Source organism: Callospermophilus lateralis, chromosome 3, assembly GCF_048772815.1.
Source record: "Callospermophilus lateralis isolate mCalLat2 chromosome 3, mCalLat2.hap1, whole genome shotgun sequence".
Lineage (NCBI taxonomy): Eukaryota > Metazoa > Chordata > Mammalia > Rodentia > Sciuridae > Callospermophilus > Callospermophilus lateralis.
The window spans coordinates 26,276,222-26,296,102 of record NC_135307.1 but is presented as its reverse complement, the minus strand read 5'-3'; the positions used below and the strand labels follow the sequence as shown (position 1 = coordinate 26,296,102).

Here is a 19,881-nt window from a genome sequence, read left to right as displayed (position 1 = left end):
GTTGGAATATGGGTGCAGGATTAAGGAGGAAGGAGGCTCATGCTGGCATCTGTCTGGGGCCACCCAGAGGATCTCACTCTTAGGGGGTGGTGAGGAAAGAGAAGTGAGGAGCATGTCATTGGGGAAGTGGAACCAGGAGGGTGAGGGGTCTGCGGAGGTGTCGTCAGCGAGGTCCCAGGAGAACCAGGATTGAGCACAGCTGCCTCATCTGATGGAGAACCTTGGAGAAGAGGGCGCCCTGTCGGGTATCTCATGCCACACAAGGAGCCATCTCAAGACACGGCTGCTGTGTTTTAGTCGGCTTTCTGGCTGCTGTGACCCAAACGCCTGACAAGCTCGAAGTAGGGGAGGAAAAGTTTATTTGGATCTCATGGTTTCAGAGGTTCAGTCTGTAGATGGCTGATTCCATTGCTCTTGTCCCCAGGTGAGGCAGAGCATCATGGCAGGAGAGTGTGGCTGAGGGAAGCAGCCCGCATCAAGGTGATCAAGAAGCACACACTTCACTCTCCAGATACAAAATATATACCCTAAGTCACGCCCCCATGCCCACCCAGAGCCATGCCCCCATGCCCACCTCCTGTAGCCACGCCCCCATGCCCACCTCCCCAGCCACGCCCCCACCCCACCTCCCCAGCCACGCCCCCATCCCCACCTCCCCAGCCACGCCCCCATCCCCACCTCCCCCAGCCACGCCCCCATCCCCACCTCCCCCAGCCACGCCCCCATCCCCACCTCCCCAGCCACGCCCCCATCCCCACCTCCCCAGCCAGCCCCCATTCCCACCTCCCCAGCCACGCCCCCATCCCCACCTCCCCAGCCACGCCCCGATCCCCACCTCCCCCAGCCACGCCCCCATCCCCACCTTCCCAGCCACGCCCCCATCCCCCCCTCCCCCAGCTAGCCCCCATCCCCACCTTCCCAGCCACGCCCCCATCCCCCCCTCCCCCAGCTAGCCCCCATCCCCCCTCCCCCAGCTAGCCCCCATTCCCACCTTCCCAGCCACACCCTCCCACTTCAGTCAATCCCATCAGGGGCTAAGTCACTATGAGGCTAAGGCTATAACCCGATCATTTCTCTTCTAAACTTTCTTGCATTGTCTCCCATGTGAGCTTTTGGGGGACACCACATCTAAACCATAATACTCACCAAGGACATAATAGAAATCCCAAAGTCAGTCCCCCAACCCTCACCATGACCTACTTCTTCCAGCATCCTCTACCTGCTTGCAGTACTACCTACTTAATCCCTATCTGGGGATTAATGCACTGATTAGGTTAAAACTCTCAAAATTCAGTTGCTTCACCTCTAAACTTTCTTGCATTGTCTCACACCTGATACTGAAACCCTAACAGGCTGAACATGGCGGTCCTGAGGTTGGCTGTGACCCTGCAGTTTGGCCAGGGCTTGGTGGAGGAAGCCGTCTGTTTCGTGCAGCCCTTATTGGACTCGGAGATCCACCCCGAAGGTGGCTTCGACCCATGGCTGGCAAGATGGGGGTGGCTGTGGCCTGAGGCTCAGTCAGGGCTGAGGCTAGGGCCTCTTTCCTCACCATATGGGCCTCTGCATGGCTATTTGGGCTCTCTCATGGTGTGGTGGCAGATTCTCTGTCCCCAGAGAAGAAGTTCTGTGACATAACCTGGGAAATCACGTGGCATCATTTCTCTTTTACTCTGTTGGTGGAAGCAGTTGCAAAGTCTTCCTTGGTTCTGGTGTAGGAAATAGAGCCTACCGCTCACAGGGGTGTGGCCAGGTTCAGGAAGCACACTAGAGTGGGAGTGTTGTTGCAGCCATTTTGTAAAATAGAATTTGCCAGAATTGCTCACTGTTGTCAAGTGGGAGATCAAACCAGTGAGGCACTGAAAAGGGTATTTTGGATTTGGCATTTTTTTTCTATTTTTTCCCTGACTTTTTTTTTTTTTTGTGGTGCTGGGAAATGAATCCAAGGGGTACTGTACCACTGAGCCGCATCTCCAGCCTTTAATTTTTTTTTTTTTCATTTTAAGAAAGGCTCTCCCTAAGTTGCCAAGGCTGGCCTCAAACTTGTGATCCTCCTTCCTCAGCCTCCCCAGTTGCTGGGATTAGAGACGTGGACCACCATACCTGGCTGGATTGGCAATTTATTGTTGTTAGAAAAAGCAGCTTCAATGATAAGAGTCAGGTGAAAGAGAAGTGAGACCCAGCGACGGAGAGACACTTAATGCAGCATGTTCTTCTCCTGCTCAGCCAAGAAGGATGGGGCGGGTCAGAGCAGAGCACGGGTGTTAAGTGACAGGGACAGGTGAGCAGGCTTGCAATGGATGGAACAGGAGGGATTGCAGATTCGGCAGAGAGAAGTAGTTGCTAGGTTAAGTCCAGGAGGAGATTCAGGAGGTTGGGCACCAGGATCCCAGAGGAATCGTTGGCCTCCAATAGGCCTTTGTTCTGAGATGGGAGGAAGGCAGCAAGACCAGGGGCGGAGGAGTGTGGGGCGGAGGAGGAGGGAGAGAGTGGGCAGCAGAGAGCGTACCAGCCTGATAGCCTCTATTTTTTCTCTAAGTAGGAGGCAAGACCATCTGCTAAGAAGAGAGGGTAGGAGGTGGCACTGGGGGTTGGGGGGCGGGTGAAAGTTTGGAATAGCTGCTGTGCGCATTGCAAAGGGAGCCGCGGGTGAGGGACCAGGGTTGTCCAGTGACGCTGGGCATGAACTGGGGGGTCATGGAGGATCCCTGAGTTTCCTGAACACTCTTGAGCCAGGCAGGAATCTGCCTCTGCCCAGCAATGCATCAGGGCCCCTGGGCTGGGGCGATAGCAGTCACTTTTCTCTGCTCATGACCTGGCTGGGTGCTTCAGTCACGATGGCTCTAAGTCAGCCACAACAATAGCAGGTTTGGCATCTTCCTCCCTGAGATAAACATGAGATGCTTTTCTTGGGCAGCGTGACCTGGCAATCTGTGTGCAGAGCCGAGTAGCCACTGTGCTTGGCCGTGGTGAGAGCAGTGCTGGGATCAGAGGGTAGACTGCAAACCCTACCTTGTGGCCGCAGGAGAGCCGCTGGGAAGGAGGCCTGAGGCCACAGCTCCATAGACCAGCAGCGGCACCAGATGGCACTGCCTTGTCTCTGGGCTTGGTCTCTGATGAAGAAAGTCCTACCTGGGCCATCCTCCCTGGCTGTAAAACCAGAAGGGTCTAATTAGAAAACTCATTTGTTTGAAATTTTTGATAAATATTGTTTATTTGTTTTTCCTGAGTTCAGATGTACAGGTATGGAGAAGAATGATTTCTAGGGAACATGAGGGCCACCTTAGCCACCAGAATCTTAGAGACAGGGGGACAAGGATACGTTCCTGTGTAGCCTCCTGTGCTTTCTTTCATGCCAGTACCAGGTATTCTGTGCTTTCATTTTTCTCGTTCACTATGGTCCCTCTCCCCCACAACCCTGGATGGCTCCCTACCTGGTTTTGAGAGGAAGGTCATCTGGTGAAAGTAATTCACACTAAAGAGAAGGTGACTGATAGGCTTACCCTCTGCGTACTTGCTTTTTTGGGAAGCTGACCTTGTGAATCCAAACACATACCTGCTATAAAGATAAAGTGGGTAGAGGTCTACGGGAGGGATACTTTCGGAGAGTGAGGAGGTTGGGACTTCTGGTTGTATCAGTTAGGATGCTTTTGGCTGCAAAAAATGAGAAAGTCCAAGAAAAAGTAGTATAGATGCTAACAGCCCATATTAGCTCCCTGGAGAAGATGTCTGGAAGTTGGACCAGCTGTCCCAAGGTTGACTAACCCAGCACCTCACTGTGATTTGTAAGGACCTAGCTTCTTGCCATCTTTTACTCTGCCCTCTCAGCTTCCTGGCCTCGTTCTCTTAAACTAATGCCTACAACGACTGCACCATTCCTGGTGACATCTAGATACCAGAGTGTGTGTGCTTTTTTTTTTTTTTTTTGCTTCTTATCAAAAAAGAAAGTTCCCTAGTTCCCTCAGAGAATTTGCTTCATTTCTCATTGACAAGAAGTAATGCCCAGGCCTGAGTTGGTCTGGGCAGGAGAAGTGGGACCACCTTGCTTGGCCTAGACCAGTCACCGCTCTCCTTCCCAGGCGGAGGCCTGCCAAGGACACGGAGGACATAAAGACTCGGGGTTCTGCTAACCCGGAAGGTGGGAGCGATGGCACTTGGGTTGGTGCCCGGAGCGTGTGCCACCCTAGTGTTTTGTGTCTCCTGGGAAGCAGTCCCTCCTGTTGGGGAAGGGGACCATCTCTGGGTTGTGACAGGCAACGGAAGCTGTCACTGCGCAGTGTGTGAATGACTCTGATGATGCTAGTGACTTTGCACAATAAAGAAGCCAAGCCCCGGGGTGTTTTTCAGCTTTGTCATTATCACCTGACACTGTCCCTTTTGCAGTTGGGGCCACGCTACTTCTAGATGCACAGCCAGTGACTCTTATTGATTTGGATGGCTGTCCAGAGCCAGACTAATTGGCCCAGAGATGGGAACACTGATTCAGCAGGAAGGGGACCGATGAGGTGCCGCCTGGCTGTCTGCTGGTGGGTCAGCTTTGCCGCAGTCGTGTCCTGCCCACAAAGGCGGGGCACTCAGCCGGCCACCTCCCACTGCTTGGAAGTGGAATGGGACTCCGATGGCCTGTGAATGGGGATGTGACTATAATCCCCAGGTCCCATAGTACCACCCCATCTTACTCCATGTTGTCTCTCAAGCTTCCAACAGTGACGACGAACACGCCTCACGCTGTCACTCCCTGAGGAATCTAATTCATGGCTAAGTACCATGCCTTCCCTGTACCGTGGTCCCCAGGGCATGGGGTGGAATTCTGTGGTCTGCGTGCTTGTTGTCATCTGGCCTATCCCAAGGGTCACTAAAAATAAAGACTGTGACAGTCAAGTTTCTGAGCAGCCTATTCAGTGCCTGCTGTCTGTCATCTTGAGTCTTTTCTAAAATGTGTCGATTGAATGGTGGGTGGCTAGGTAATGTTTGTGTTGACACAAAATCCAATGGCTGATTTAAAAAAAAAAAACATATATAAAATATGCAGCGACATAAGCCACCCCACAGAAACTTCTTGTCACACTATAATTCTGTTTTCTAAAAAGCATGCACTTTAATAACTTATCCGAACAAAGATAAACCCATGAATGGCAAGCTATTTACATCACTCTGAATTGATTTTCGATTCTTGTCGAACATCCATTTTTACCAGTTTGGCTTGGTGTGGCATTCTATTTAGTGGGCTGCTTTTCCATGAGCATTATTTCTTTTATAGTATATAATAACTTGATAACAGTAACTGACATTTCATTCGAATTTCATAATTTGCAAAGCTCTTTCTCTGCCTTATCTTAGCTTCCTATTGTATTTTCCTACATGGTATTGCAGGAGGTAGGACTTCCTAAAGAAAGAACAAGAAGTACCTCAGTCTAGATCCTGTGTGGATCGTTCCAAACTTGGAGAATTGCTTTAACCTCTAGGAACTTATGTACCTCTGTAAAATGGGCAGGAAAAAGATAAAATGAGGATATCTATGTAAAGTATCTTAGAGCACACAGCCTGGCCTATAGTCGTGGTACAGATAATGATAATTTCCTTTGTTTGTGCAATTACAAATAACAATTACTAGTTTTTAAACTTCTCTATGTGACCTATTTCTCTGTTATATTTCTGGCTGGCTTACAATCAATTATTTTTTTTTTTCTTCTATGAGCCAATTACTCTATAGGAAAATAGTTTCATTATTTTACCTTGAAGGAAATATTAATTATTGAATATACCTTAATTGATTCATAAGTTTCTAGATTAAGTAGAAAATTCTCAATTTTTCTGAAGGGATGATTCCACCCAAATAACAGAAACAAAACCTGACTTCATTTTGATAACACAAATGTGACCATATAATCATCTCACAGGAGAAGACAAACCCTTTGAAATATTCATGTGTTCATTTATTGACTTATTCACTCATTCATTCATGTGAGTACCCAATAAACATCTGCTGGGTGTTGCGTATGTGTTAGGCCCTGGCGAAAACATTGGCTGTTGGAAGAATTTTATGGAGAAGATACATTTTGGGAGAAAAATCAAAAAAGGCAAATTGACAACAACACCTGCTTTATTTTAGTCGATTGCATCTGTTGTCAAAAAGAAACCGAAATGAATCTACTTAGGGCAGCTCTAAGGGGACTGGATGAAAACAGACGGTGAAATTAAGGAGTTTTATTTTACTCTCGTTGGCCAAGAAGAGTTGAAAATGGCACCAGCAGACACCACCCCTCCTCCACCTGCCCTGCAGATGACTCTTCACCTGATCCCCTTCCCACCCAGTGCATGTCGAGAAGTTGGTGGGACCCCCCCCCCCCCGAAATGTGTGCAGTTTATACATTTTCTGGGCTTCACAGCTGACATCAGGCTTTCAAATGACATCTTTCTGGAAGGGGGCTGGTGAACTGCTGGGAATCTAAGCCACTGACTTAAACAGAACCACCACCCCCCTTTTTTTTCCTGGTGCTAGGGATGAACCTGGGTCCTCACACATGCTAGGCAAGTGCTCTACCACTGAGCCACATCCCCAGCTCCAGGTCCTTTCATTTTAGAGGACAGTAGACCCCTGTTATCTGCTATTCCAGTTTCTGTGGTTTCAATTATCTATGGACTCAGTTGTCCACAGTCAAGCATAGTCAATACAGCACAATAAGGTGTTTTGAGAGAGAGAGAGAGAGAGAGGGAGAGGCCACATTCATGTAATTTTTATTACAGTATATTATTTTAAATATTCTACTTAGTTATTCTTTTTAATCTCTTGTGTGCCTGATTTATAAATTATAGGTCTGTTTGGATAGGGGGAAAAACATAGTATACATAGGGTTTCGTACTATCTGCAATTTCAGGCATCCTTTGGGAGGGTCTTAGGATATATTCTTCTTGGATTAGAGGAGACTATTGTATTCAACAGAGTAACCTGCCACCCACAGAATGCTTTTTGGGTTATGAAGTAGTTTACTAATTAGTTATTAGCAATTAATATAAATCCATAAAAACGTATGGCTGATTTTATGATTAATGGCATGAGGTATTAATAATAACCAATGGCATTAGTAATGACTAATCATATAATTGATCAGTAACAGAAAAATCTTTAAAGTACCTTTCAATGCAATTTGGATATTAATGATATTTTAAAGTTTCACAAATAGCAATGACCCTATAATGAGTGAGTATTGCTTGGGCAGAAGCCTCTGCCTTGTATACAGACTTCTCTGGGCTGCAGGTAGCTCTCCCATGTCTACCCACATTTGGCCCAAGGTAACTACCTGGAGGTAATTAGTGCATATTGACTGAACTAGGAGGAACCTCCCTCCGGCTCTCTCCTTTACGGGGTAAAGCCCTCTGGAATTTAGACCAGAGCGAAATTCTGTAGAGCTTCTGTTGCTTGAGTTCAAAGCCCAGAGAGTGGAATTCAGGTGCCTTCAATGGCCCACGTGCCCTCCCCCTGGGCCTCGCTTGGTGAGTCACTTCTCTTTCCTATGTGTCTGCTTCTGGCCCTGCTTTGGTGCACCTAAGGCCCCTCTGGGGACACCTGACAAGATGTCATGCCTGGAGGCTGCATCGTCCCGGTGCCTGGGTCTGATGTAGGTGGCCGGGGTGTCTCTGTTGTTACCTTTCCCTTCTTGTTTCGTGTTACACAAACAGAAACAAAACGAATAAAATTGATTGGTGTAAGGTCACAGGTCTAGCCCATGAGAGACCGGACGAGACTGAAAAGAAATGAGACTACAGCCTAAGGCAATTAAAAAGGGTTTTGTTAGAAATTGACCGTAATAACCCCATGTGATGATTCTTTCAGAATGGTGTGTGGCATATCACCTTGAACATGGGGTTTAAAAACCAGGCTGTAAATGCTTCATAGCTAATGGCTTTGCTTTGAATTTATTTATTTATTAATTTCGTATCACACATGCCCAACGCAGTATGCATAATACAGAGACCTTTGCAGGCAGAGGCACATGACAAGGCTCTCAGCTGGAGCTCAGGAAGTCCTTTTGGGAAGATTGGAAGGGGAAGGTCTGTTGACACCAGCTGGCCCATGGAATATTAGTTCTTGTTCATTCCCATCTGCTGTAGCCAGGGCTGGAGTGGGATGTTATCAGAGAGCTTGGACCTCAGTCAATACCAAGAATCACTGGGTCAATCAGTTAGGTCCTCCCCAGGCCTGGCTTTGAATGCCAAAAGGAGGACTCAGGTGAGAGAGCAGGGGGCTGCCTTCTGTGTGACCCTTCTGGATTCTAGAACACCTCCATGCCCCTGGTATCACTCTTGTTCACTTGCCACAGAGATGTCACATGGGAACTTGTGAAACTGCCTCAAAATCCAGGGGGAGCTAGGCACTAAGTCTCTGCCCCTTGGGGAGTGGGCTGTGGCGTGCTCTGTGCATCTCACTGGGCTCTTGCTCTCCACCTCCGATGTTTAATTTAACATCCTTAAACCGACACCTGAAAGCTAGACAAGTCTTCTAAACCTCCCTTTTGCTGGGCACAGTGGCACACGCCTGTAATCCCATCAACTGGGGAGGCCGAAGCAGGAGGATTGCAAGTTCAAAGCCAGCCTCAGCAGATTAGTGAGGCACTTAGCAACTCAGTGGACCCTGCCTCTAAATAAAATATAAAAAGGAGCTGGGGATGTGGCTCAGTAGTTAAGCACCCCTGCTTCAATCCCCAGTACCAACCAACCAACCAACAAACAAATGAATAAATAAAAATAAAATAAAACCTCCCTTTTCAGCATGCCCTCACTGACGAATCCACAGTGGGCCCTAATTGCCAAAAATCCAAGCTTTTCATCTGGGTAGTCAAATCCCTTATCTTCTGTTCCTCCTGTTTAGACTGTTTGTTCCTTTATTCCAATTTAATTTTTCATCATGAAATATTTTACACAGAGAGTACAGAAAATACAGATCGAGTATGCTGTACCTTGGAACTAGAACTATTTCAGATTTTTTTTTTATATTCTGGAATATTTACATATGCAAAATGAGCTATCTTAGGGCTGGGACTCAAGTCTAAACATGAAATTCATTTATGTTTCAGTTATACCTTATACACATAGCCTAAAGGTAATTTTATATGTGGTTTTTAGTGCACCTGCATTTGGACTGCAGCCTATAACACGAGGGCAGGTGTCAATTTCCTCTCTGGTGTCCTATCAGGGCTCAGAGTTTCAGATTTGGGAACATTTCTGTTTTGGGGTTTTTGGATCAGAATGCTCAACCTCAATTATGAATGCTCAAGTACCCACCACCCAGTTTAAGAAAAAGAAAAAAAAAAAAAAGAAAAAAAATGGAAGTTATAGCCGAAGCACTGTCTGTGCTTTGCAGATGGTGGAGAACAAATCTGGGGGCAGCAACAAAACAGTTTGGCAAATTGCTTAAGAGCAAGGGTTTGGGAGTTAGGTAGACCCAGGTGGAATTCTGGCTCTGCATTTCCTTGCTGGGCAAATTCAGGGAAATCACACAAACTCTCAGAGCCCGAATTTCTTCATCTATAGAATGGAGATGGTAAGTTGTGTACCCAGGTACCTCCCAGAGTTGTGAAGATTTGGTGGGAGAGTAAGGAAAGCATTTTGTCCAGCGCTGGGCATATGGGGAATGCCCAGCAAGTGGTCATCATGGTCACAGTGGCAGCAGCTGAGCTGTGATCATTTTGGACTTGGTGCAGTTATAGAAATGGAAACCAGGGGAGCCGTTTCCCCACCCACTCCAGGGGCAAGACGGAGACAGAGGGTAGATGTACCTTCCTTGGTGGGCATTGTGGGCGGCTGATGAGGTGCTTGATGATTTCAGGTGCTTGCCCTGGCTGTGAAGCAGCTGTTCCCAGAGTTTGAGTTTATGTGGCTGGTGGATGAGGCCAAGAAGAACCTGCCTTTGGAGCTGGATTTCCTCAACGAAGGAAGGAATGCTGAGAAAGTGGCTCAAATGCTGAAGCACTTTGACTTCTTAAAGGTAAGAGGGACAGGGTGGTGGGGCCCATGCTTCCAGTGAAAGAGGGCAGGGGGTGGGGGATTGATTCCTGCTCTGAAATTTTCCCCTTATAGAATGTGAGTTGAGACATTTTCTTCCCGAGTTTTCTTACTGAGGATGAATGATTTGTCACTGGAGATACATATTAAAGCTCTCGGAGGCAGTTTCTAAAGAAATACCTAGCGTGAGTGCTGACCTGTCAGTCCACGGAACAGATGTTTATTGTATAACCTGCGATCACAAGACACTGAACACTACCCAGGGGCCTGTGCGCTGTGGTCTTGACCTCCGTGGCATGGGGTGATGATGTTGATGGTGATAACAAGGATGATGGCCAACACTATGGTCCCCTGGCCCTCTCCCAAATGCATGTACATCACATTGGCATTTACTCCTGTGATATACAGTGAGTTCCGCTGTCACACGGCTTGTGTTCCTGGAAATCACCATGCTGGTAAATCCACACCACAGAAGGCGCAGGGCTTATGGGGGAAATGGGCATAGGGGGCAGCACTCAAAAACTTCATCAGCCACATAGAGAAGGAAGGGGAGTAGGCACTCATAAGGAGAGCAGCACAGTCTCATGCATTTTAAATGGCTAAGAAATACCTAAGACCATAATCCACGGGGCACCTTGCCTTGATCTGCCTGTGGAAATGGGCTTCAGCAGGCTGCCCCTTGTGAACTGATGTGAGGTGCAAAAAGGTCCTCGGACGTGGGACAGGAAGTTGTAACAGTGGGTGCAGGTGACTCACCGCACATGTGAGATTTGAGGTGCGTGTGCGTTTCACGTACTCCCTGGTGGCACAGTGCGCTGGGCGCAGCTCCGTTTGCACAGCCTGGCTAGCAGGTGACGGTGTGTGTCATGATCAGGCCACTCTCCAATGTGTCAACTGCACTGGGACAGATTTGTGTTTCCAAAACAAGGGTGACAGCAGAACTACCTGTGGGATGGAAGACACTTGATGTGGGAAGCAGTATCAGGTGGTGCAGAGCCGTGGCTGAGAGTGTCCCTGGGGCTGCTCTCGAGTGCCCTGAAGATGTGGAGCCCGGCATGGCCCTCTGCTAAGGAGCTGGTCTCTGAGGACTCCTCATGTCCCCACAGGGCACAGGGTTGGCATGAGCGGGATGCATGCCAGCACAGCCGTTATTCCAACAGGTTTTGGCCCCTCCGTGGGGCTCATCATTCAGGCACCCTGGGGGTCCCTTTACTGGGATGGTACAGGGCTGACTTCCTGGTAGTCTTCATGGGGAGCTGGAACTCTGGAAGCCATTGGTCCAGTTCTCTTGGCTCAGGAGGCTGGAGATTGTGGGCGTGGTCAGAGAGTCCTCAACAACTCCTCGTGCTGCTTCCAGCCAAGTGGCCGTCCTCCTGGGTTGGGGGCATCGCAGTTCCCTGGGTGGCCAAGGCTCTGCTGTTCTTGGCTCTGGTGTTCATGTGGCTTTTGGACATCATGAGGAATTTCCACTCCCACTGTCCAGATTAGAGAGGACGTGTCTCTACCAACCCCCTGACAATCCAGACGCTCCGGTCAGTGCCGTATTTCGATGGGCTGATTTTGGTGGAGGGCGTTGCCACTCAGGTGTGTCGGGGATCGGGTCTGTCTCTAGGCTCTTAGTGTGCTTTTCGTTGCTTCTGTCGTAATTATGAATGTGTCAACTCTCTTGTGCACATAAGTCCAAAAGTGTAGGCTGGATCTGGTAACTGCCCTGTCTTGAAGCTCAAACCACCAGTTCAGTGAAAACAGGCTCTCCCGGATAAGTGGTACCGTGAACAATGCCGGACAGCCTGAAATGTGCTTCTGCTTGCCTATCATCTTTTCCTATTCCTTTATCCTGTATTTATTGGGTATTTCCTGAGCCTGTCGCTATGCTGGGAGCTGGGGGTTGGCCCCTGCCCTGGAAAGCTTTCCATCTAATGGGGAACAAACATACGAACGTGTTGTGATAGGACGGATTGTGTCCTTTCTTTGTTTTGGTGGATTCCCAAGAGGAAGTACTAAGTCCACCCAGGATGAAGAGCTCAGAGGGCATCTGGAAGTGCTCACCATACTGGGGGGTGGGTGATACTGATGGAATGTCCCTTCCGTGTCAGGCACTGTTGCGGGTCCTGACAGTGAATCCTCCCACCAGCCACTGTCCCATCTCACCTATGACAGCCCTCGAGTAGAGGAGCTTGAGCTACCACCTGGATTTTTTGATTCCAAGTCTGGTGCTCATCTCGGGGTTCTGTGTTGCCATTCCCCCTGGCAGGGGTGCCCCTCAGAGCCAGAACTCTGAGCCAGACAAACAGCCATCTCCTCCACCGTTTCCATGGAAACAGCAAAATCGTCCCCTGGCTGAGGCCCACTCACAACTGCTAGACCAAGACTTGTACAAATAGTAATAACACAAATTTTTGAAACGAGGATGCCAAACCGGGAAATAATTAATGCACCGACGTGACCTGCCGCTGCCAGAACTCGCACACCATTCCTGAGACCGTGGCGGACCGAAGGCTCTCGAAGTCATCAATTCTGCCTAAACACATCACAAGTGGGAAGTGGATTTTGCGCTGTGAAGCCAGCTCGGCTCTTCAGTCTGGAGATGGATTGCCTCTGCTCGCTGGCACCCCGTCACCACATCTGTGCGTAATTAAGCCTCCGCAAAGAGCCTACCTCTCAGCGTGGGGGGGCGTCTTCCGGAGCTTCTGCCGGGCTTAATGACCTCAGCCCCTGCTAGGAATCTGGGAGCCTCAGACGGGCCCTGAATGCAGATATGGTGTGTGTGGGGGGGGAGGGCCTGGAGGAAGGGGAGGGGCAGCCAGGCCCAAGGGTCAAGGTCAGGGCCTGGTGGGTCTGGAGCCAGAGGGTGTGTGCTGCAGAAAGTGCGCGGGACAAGCAGTGAGGTTTGTGACTGGACTAAGTGACCACTGGGGACCAGGCAGGAAGGGGAAAGCCTTCTAACTGCAGGGCTTAGGAAGGGACAGGAAGGGCGTGTCTGCATGTTCAGAGGTGGGGAGGGGACAGGGCCAACTGATGGCAGAGCCACTCCAAGGTTTCTCATCTTAAGGACCCTGGGACTCTCCAGAAGCCGGTGAACTCTGAGACGGTGTGCACATTTTTGGAGGAGCATGATGGCTTCCTAGACCCATAGATGAACAACTCCTGATGTGTAAGGAGGGACAGTTAGCATTTTTTACAGGCATGTGCCACGGTAGACACTTTCACAGAGGAGGCGCCATTCCTAATCCTGTATCATCCATGGGGAAACTGAGGCCCAGAGAGGTGGAATCATTTACCCAAGGTTGCACAGCTGCCAGCGGAGGCAGAAGCAGTCTTTAAATGGAGGCAGCCTGGCCGCGAGCCCGCATGTCAGGCCACTCTTTTGTTCTGCCTTGGGGACACTTTGTGGGAAAGATCTGAATGACTGGGAACTGCCTGTGGCATTGACTGAGCCCTGGTATGAATGAGAGCCCGAGTGATCCGCTGTGTGGTGTCATGGGGCAGCTGACATTTGTCCTGATGTTGCTCTGTGGCTGGTACCACGTTGAGCACCAGTGCTCTGCTCGGCTGAGTAGGGAGTGGGGGTGTTGCTTCTGCTGGAACTGTCACCGCCGTTTTGCTGGTGGGAAGGCTGGCACCCGGAGAAGCTATAAAACACACCCCGAGTCTCGCAGCTTGCAGAAGGCAGAACGGAGCTCAGCCCAGCTGTCTGGATCCGGGTCTGCACTCTGCTCACCGGCTCTGGTTATGGAAAACCGTGACCCTGGTGACAGGTGCTGGTCCAGACAACCAAAGCACGGGAACAGGGTAGGAGCACAAGGTCAGGCCAGAGTGTGGGGCTCAGGCCCACCCAGGGTCTGGGGTAGAAATTTCCATAACCTGCTTTGGGTCAGGATTGGCCTCAATGTGGGACCTGGTGGAGCCCACAGGTGGGGCCCCTGCTCTGTAGCTGGGAGAGAGACCTTGGCCCCAGGGTCCTGGAAGCTCTGATCACCTCTTTCCAATCTTCCCCTTTCATTTCCCGACACTTTGATGGAAGAGGCCGAGGCAGGGACTGGTGAGATCTGGCTGTCAGGCGTAGTGACCGCAGGCCCTTCTGCCCACATGGAGATTCAGGGACAAGTCCCCTTCCTAGCTGGCTGGGAGCAGTTTGTCATTTTGGAGGCGTTTTTATCTTATGTCCATCTACGGTGCTCCCGGACCTCCTGGTGAAACCCCTTCTTCTCCCAGGTTTGATATTCCAGATTTTAGACGTGAGCAGACGAAGCCAGGGGCACGTCCTCCGTCAGCCTGGACAGGTCATGTGGAAGGAGTGAGGAGTAGGAGGGGAAACGCCAGCACGCCCAAGCCTTGGATTGACAAGCCCAGGGGACCTGCCGCCTGCTGCTCTTTCCACTGCGGTCGTCTCCGGGCAGCCCTTCAGATTGCCCTGGGGGTCTCCTGTCCCCAGAGCCCCAGGGCCCACTGGCCAAGCTTAGGTCTCCAGACGGGGGGTGGTGGTGGGGGGGAACTTATCCCGTTTTTAAGTCACTTTTGGAGAAATGTTAAGTCTAAATGTTAATCTCCAAGCAGCAGAGAGGCACAGACTGCCCTGCTGGCCCAGGGTTCTCAAACGGCAAAACCCACAGGGAAGTGGCGGAGCTCAAGATGGCACCTCGGTCTCAGTTGGAGCCGTGGTTCTGTCCAGCTGCACCATGTGCACCCATCACCGAGATGGACGGACGGCACCTTGCCAGCAAGAGAGATGGGGCAGAGATCAGCAGCTCAGGGACAGGAAGTAGGTCGGAGGCGGAGGGCCACTCTCTCCTGCTCCGTGAGCTTGGGTGGCTCTTACTCTCTGAAACCTTTGAATTGGCTGCCCTGGTTGTTTTTAATGATCAGAGGGAGCAAGGCCACCAAAACCGCGGGGCAGCATAGCAGTTAGGAATCTCCCTGGCCCGGGTGGTACTGATGGGGTCACCCACTCGTGACACCGTGGAAGCCCTTGGTGCACAGTGGCCTCTTGCCTGCTCCCAGGGAAATCTGTTCCCCTTTTGGCTTTTAGGTGTTCTCAGAGTCAGAAAGGGTTGGAGAGACACTCTCAGAGAGCTAAAGGCACCATTAACAGTGTCTTCAACAAAAAAGATAAGTTTTCCTCCCATATCAAGAAGGCTTGCCGCCATTGCCTGCTCATGTTGTTTTAGTATTGAGACAGTGTCGGGGCTGGCATCTCAGATTTTCTTGGATTTTTTATTTTGTTTTATTTTTCTCTCACAATTTGCAAGATGGCTGCTGCAGCTCCAGGAATTGCACTCACTTTCAGGGCAGGCAAAGAAGGGGATGAGTAATGTCATACAAACATCCTTTTTTTTTTCTGGAAAAAAAAAAAAAATTAAGAAAATAAAAACCTTCCCCAAATTCCCAAGCCGATTTCCAGTTGGTGTGATATGCCAGAACTGTGTCATATGACCAGACCTATTATGAGGCAGGAAGGGTAAGTGTTGAGTTTTCATCTCTAGGAAGAGGAAGGTTGGAAATAGGTGTTGGGTTCAGGCCCACCATTGCTTGCCCCAGGGTCTGTAGGAAACTGGCACGTGGAACAACATATACCACCTGGCATAAGTTCATTCATTCTTTCAATACAAACAACACATCTGTTTACCTGGTGAAAAGGCCGAGATGAGCTAGGATCATGGGGGCGACCCTAGCTGGGCCTGGCAGGGTGCTGGGGAGGGGGAAATATTTTTGGGAGGGTACAAGGGGTTGAACTCAGGGGAACTTGACCGCTGAGCCACATCCCCAGCCCTATTTTGCATTTTATTTGGAGACAGGGTCTCACTGAGTTGCTTGGTGCCTCTCTTTTGCTGAGGCTGGCTTTGAACTGGTGATCCTCCTGCCTCAGCCTCCCGAGCCTTTAACATTGACGTGCAGGTGTGAGCATTTCCTGTGCTTCTCTCCCAAGTCAAAATTTTGGTTTTGGCTTTTAACTGGAGGACACTGAGGAAAGCCGGCTATTCTGAGGACCCCAAACAGGAGGGGTCTCTGCCCGCCTGAGGACCAGGGCCACCCACCTCCTCTCCTAGATTCTGCTCTTCTGCCTGGGAAGTAGCATCGCGCTCTGTCCCTGTGTCCTCTGCCCGACTCCCAGCCTCCCTGACGCCCTGGCCTTCCCTTTCCTGCTCCAGGTCCCTCGGATCTTCTGGGAGCTGTCCACCAAGCGGGTCCTCCTGATGGAGTTCCTGGAGGGCGGGCAGGTCAACGACCGGGACTACATGGAGCGGAACCGCATCAATGTCAATGAGGTGAGGACCCGGGGCGGGGCTGGCGGGGCTGCCTGGCCGCTTTGTCTGGGAAGTCCTATGTGGAAGGAATGGCTCTCCCAGGCCATCGGCCCAAGCCACTTTGCTGGTGGGACCCGGGGATGTGCTGGGCCTGCTGCAGCCGTTGTCCATCTTTCTCACCTTTTAGCCCGACCCAGCCGAAAATAATGGAGTAAAATCAATGGGACGTGGCCCTCCTGCCTCTGTGGGGCCTGATGACCATCTAGTCCCTTCCGCCTCCCCACCCTCTGCCGAGGACTTCAGGCAGGAGGCAACAGAGAGGTGGCAGCCACCAACGGCATCTGCTTTCCAGAGCCGGGGGAATGGTGGCCCTGAGTCCCCACCTGTGCCTTGATCTCAGGGACACCCAGCTAGTGGGCAGGGCCTGTACCCCGTTTTCTGCTTCCTGGTCACCTGGGGTCCCTCTACGGGAGGGGGCCATGCTCTTTCAACCGCATTCACCCTCTTCCTAGTTCCTGCAGGTGTGGGTGTGGGGTTCAGAGGGGACCAGACCCAGTCCCCAGAGCCTCGCGTGGGAGCCAGACACCAGCCAAGCCCTCACGGCCCTCCCTCAGGGAGCGGGGGACTGTGAGCTGGGAGCCCAAGGGTTGCAGTCGGGGGACGAAGCTGGGTGGGGAGCAGGTGGTGAAGGGCTTGAGGGTGGCTCTGGAGGTACTGGGGGGTCACTGAAGGGCTTTGGCCTGGAGACTCAAGTGCGGTGACACATGGCTACCACAAGGCTGGGTGGGAGGAAAGAGGGGAAGGGACCAGACCCAATCAGGCGAATGCTCTTTTCCATCCCCCCCCCCCCACACGGGGCAACACAGGAAGAAGAGCATGTGGTCCCAGTGGTGACATGGCCAGAGGAGAAAGCCACACTCGGCTCAGCAGATGAGCCAGGGAAATGGCAGGGAGTGTGCCCAGGCCTCCCGGTGGCTTTGCAGCCTCTGTAGGTGGGGACTGGGATGGAACCTGCCTTCAAGGAGGGGCTGTGAGGACTGTGGGAGTTCCACAGGGACACCTGAGCAGGGACCTGGCGTTAGCACCCAGGAGGGAAGCCACATTGTTTTCACGAGGATCCTTGGGCCCTCTCCTCGCCCTGCTTCACCTCCTTCTATCCCAGTGTTTGAGGAATGCCCGCCGCCCAGGGTAGGCCCTTTCATTCATGATGAACATAGGAGGGGATCTGGTCTCCATTTTGCAGATAAAGAATCAGGCACAGAGAGGCAAGGTCACCTGCCTAAGGTCACACAGCCAGTAGAGCTGGGTGTGAAGGGCAGACCTCCGTGTTCCACTCCTCCTCTTAGGCCATGAAGGGAGGGCTACATGGGGGACGCATTGAGCAGCTGCTGGGAACATGCCTGGAAAGGTCCACTGGGGCGGCCTCAGGCCATCTGGGAAGGCTCTTGTCCTGGAGCTGGGGACAGAGCACTCTATGAGCCCATGGGGGGGACTTGAGGTGTGTGGGTGGACACAGGATCCACTCTCCCCTAGATGCCAGTTGGGCTTTCCTGGAGCAGGATAAGTCAACTCTCCACAAGTTCAGGAGGGAGAGACGGATAGACAGACTCAGCTTCTTTCTGAGGGCACTGCAGGTAGCACAGCCTGGGCTTCCAAAGCTCTCCCTTACTGCTGGCTTCTGGGCAGGTGGGGAAGGGACGGGGTGGGAGGTCCCCTCTGACTTTTCCTGAACAGCCTTTTGAAAGGGTCTCCGCCAGAGGCGCCAGAGGCCCCAGAGGCCCCAGCCTGCGGGTCACTAGCTGCCTGCGGGTCACTAGCCGCCTGCGGGTCACTGGTGGCCTGCGGGTCACTAGCCGTGGTGGATTTGCATCCCAGCAGCGTCCCCAGCCCCACCTCTGGGACCCAGCCAGCAGGGCGCATGGCGTTTCATCAGAGGCGCTTGACTTTCAAGACAGGGCAAACCCGGGAAGATGCACCCGACTCCCGGCTTGTGCCCAGGGAGGGGCCGCAGGAGGGCGTGGAGGCCTCTGTGCGGCAGGCGTAGGGGACAGAGTTGGTTTGTTCTCTCCATAGACGTGCAGAACGGGGCATGCTGGTTTCAGAGTTACTTGGGAAAAATAATAATCATGTTATCAACAACCCATACGAGCCAGGCAGGCGGCACGTGATCTTGTCTTACAGGTGTGTCGTAAGGTGCGTGTTATGAACCTCGTCGATGAGGGAGAAGTCTGATATTCAGAGAGGTTCAACACCTTGCCCCACATCACACAGCTAGCAGGGGCAGAACAGGATTGGAACCCAGGTGTACAGGACTCCAGAGTCCTGGCTCCCTTCCCTTCTCCGTCCCCCTCCCTTAGATCCCTGTTGGGCTGCAGGGGAGCCTGGAGCCCCCGGGCGGTGGCCACATCAGTGACTGCACAGGGAGCTGGACAACTGGCCAGGCTTTGAGGCCGTAGGAGCTGAGACGCAAGCGGGGCCTGGCGCAGGGCCTGGGGCATGGTGTGTGTGCCCAGGTGGCAGCTGGACCACGGCTGCTGTTTCCGTCATCCCTGGGCCCTGCTGTGACTTCCTCTATCCCCTTTCCCACTAGCACGTACCCACTGCTCTCCATGTGCTGGACTGCGGGTGGGTGACGACTTCCATTCTGTAGGTGAAGTGTCAGAGACGCAGAGGGGAAGGTGACTTACCCAAGGTCACAGATCTCCTCGCAAACCCAGCAAGCCTTAGCGTGGACATCTCCCGTCGTTGCCATGGAGATAAAGGTGGCCACCATTTCTAGCTCCCTGGAAGCGCCCTCCTGATCCAGCCCAGTCACACCCTCACCCCCTCCAGAGCTACCACTGCTGTAACCTCTGTCACTGTGGCTGCTTTCGCCTCCTGAACTTCATGTCAATGGCATCACGCAGCTTTGGGGTCTGGCCTCTTGGTCACCAATCATCTAGGACCCTTCTCTGAGTTCTGTCTTCTGTCCCGCTGACCTCTGGCTCTGTCTTTGCAACATGGCCCTGTCCTGGGGCCCTGGGGTTTGGTGGCTGGGAGGCTCTTTGATGCGCTGAGATGATGTCCTCAAACACTTCTCTCCCCAGAAGCCTCTGGCTGGGCAGTGGGTGTGGGCCAGGTGCTCTGCAGGCTGTCCCTGACCCCCAGGGTGACAGGAGCAGCCCAGGGACAGGCGTCACTCTGCAAAACCGAATCTATCGTGCGTCTCAGCAGCCAGTGGGGAAGGCCCGAGCCTCGCAGGGTGGAAGGCTCTAGGTGCCTTGAAGTTTCAAATGGGCCTCTGGACACTCACGGGTGCCAATCCTGGGGTGACCACCCTCCAGAGGACGGCCTGGCTGTGTTCCTTGGGGAAGGAAGTGCAGGGGACAGATAGAAGTGGCAGGGTGCAAAAATCCTCCTCCAGATCCTGGGGTCATGGCATCCTGGCTGCTGCAAGCTGGTGCCTGAACTGGAAGGTGGCTGTGGAAGGGACCCCTCTCGATGGCCCCAGAGCCTGCACCCACTCGTTGAGTCAGCCCCGCTGCAGTCGGCAGAGGCTGGCTCACTGTGGCACCCCTGTGAGGACCTGAAGCCTGGGCTGAACAGCCGGTCCTGATGGACTCGGGGACGCACAGGTTGGGAGGCCAAAGACATAGGT

The 19,881-nt window shown here is 52.1% G+C and overlaps 1 protein-coding gene across 2 annotated transcripts in view; it reads left to right on the top strand.

Annotated features, from left to right (window-relative positions):
* Adck1 (aarF domain containing kinase 1) overlaps nucleotides 1-19,881 on the top strand; it is a 113,505-nt gene that overhangs the window by 75,772 nt on the left and 17,852 nt on the right. For both annotated transcript variants that reach the window (XM_076848065.2, XM_076848066.2), the window contains exons 6-7: nucleotides 9,824-9,982; nucleotides 16,149-16,265. In XM_076848065.2, the coding sequence (XP_076704180.2) occupies nucleotides 9,824-9,982; nucleotides 16,149-16,265 (276 nt within the window). The remainder of the gene's footprint in view (nucleotides 1-9,823; nucleotides 9,983-16,148; nucleotides 16,266-19,881) is intronic.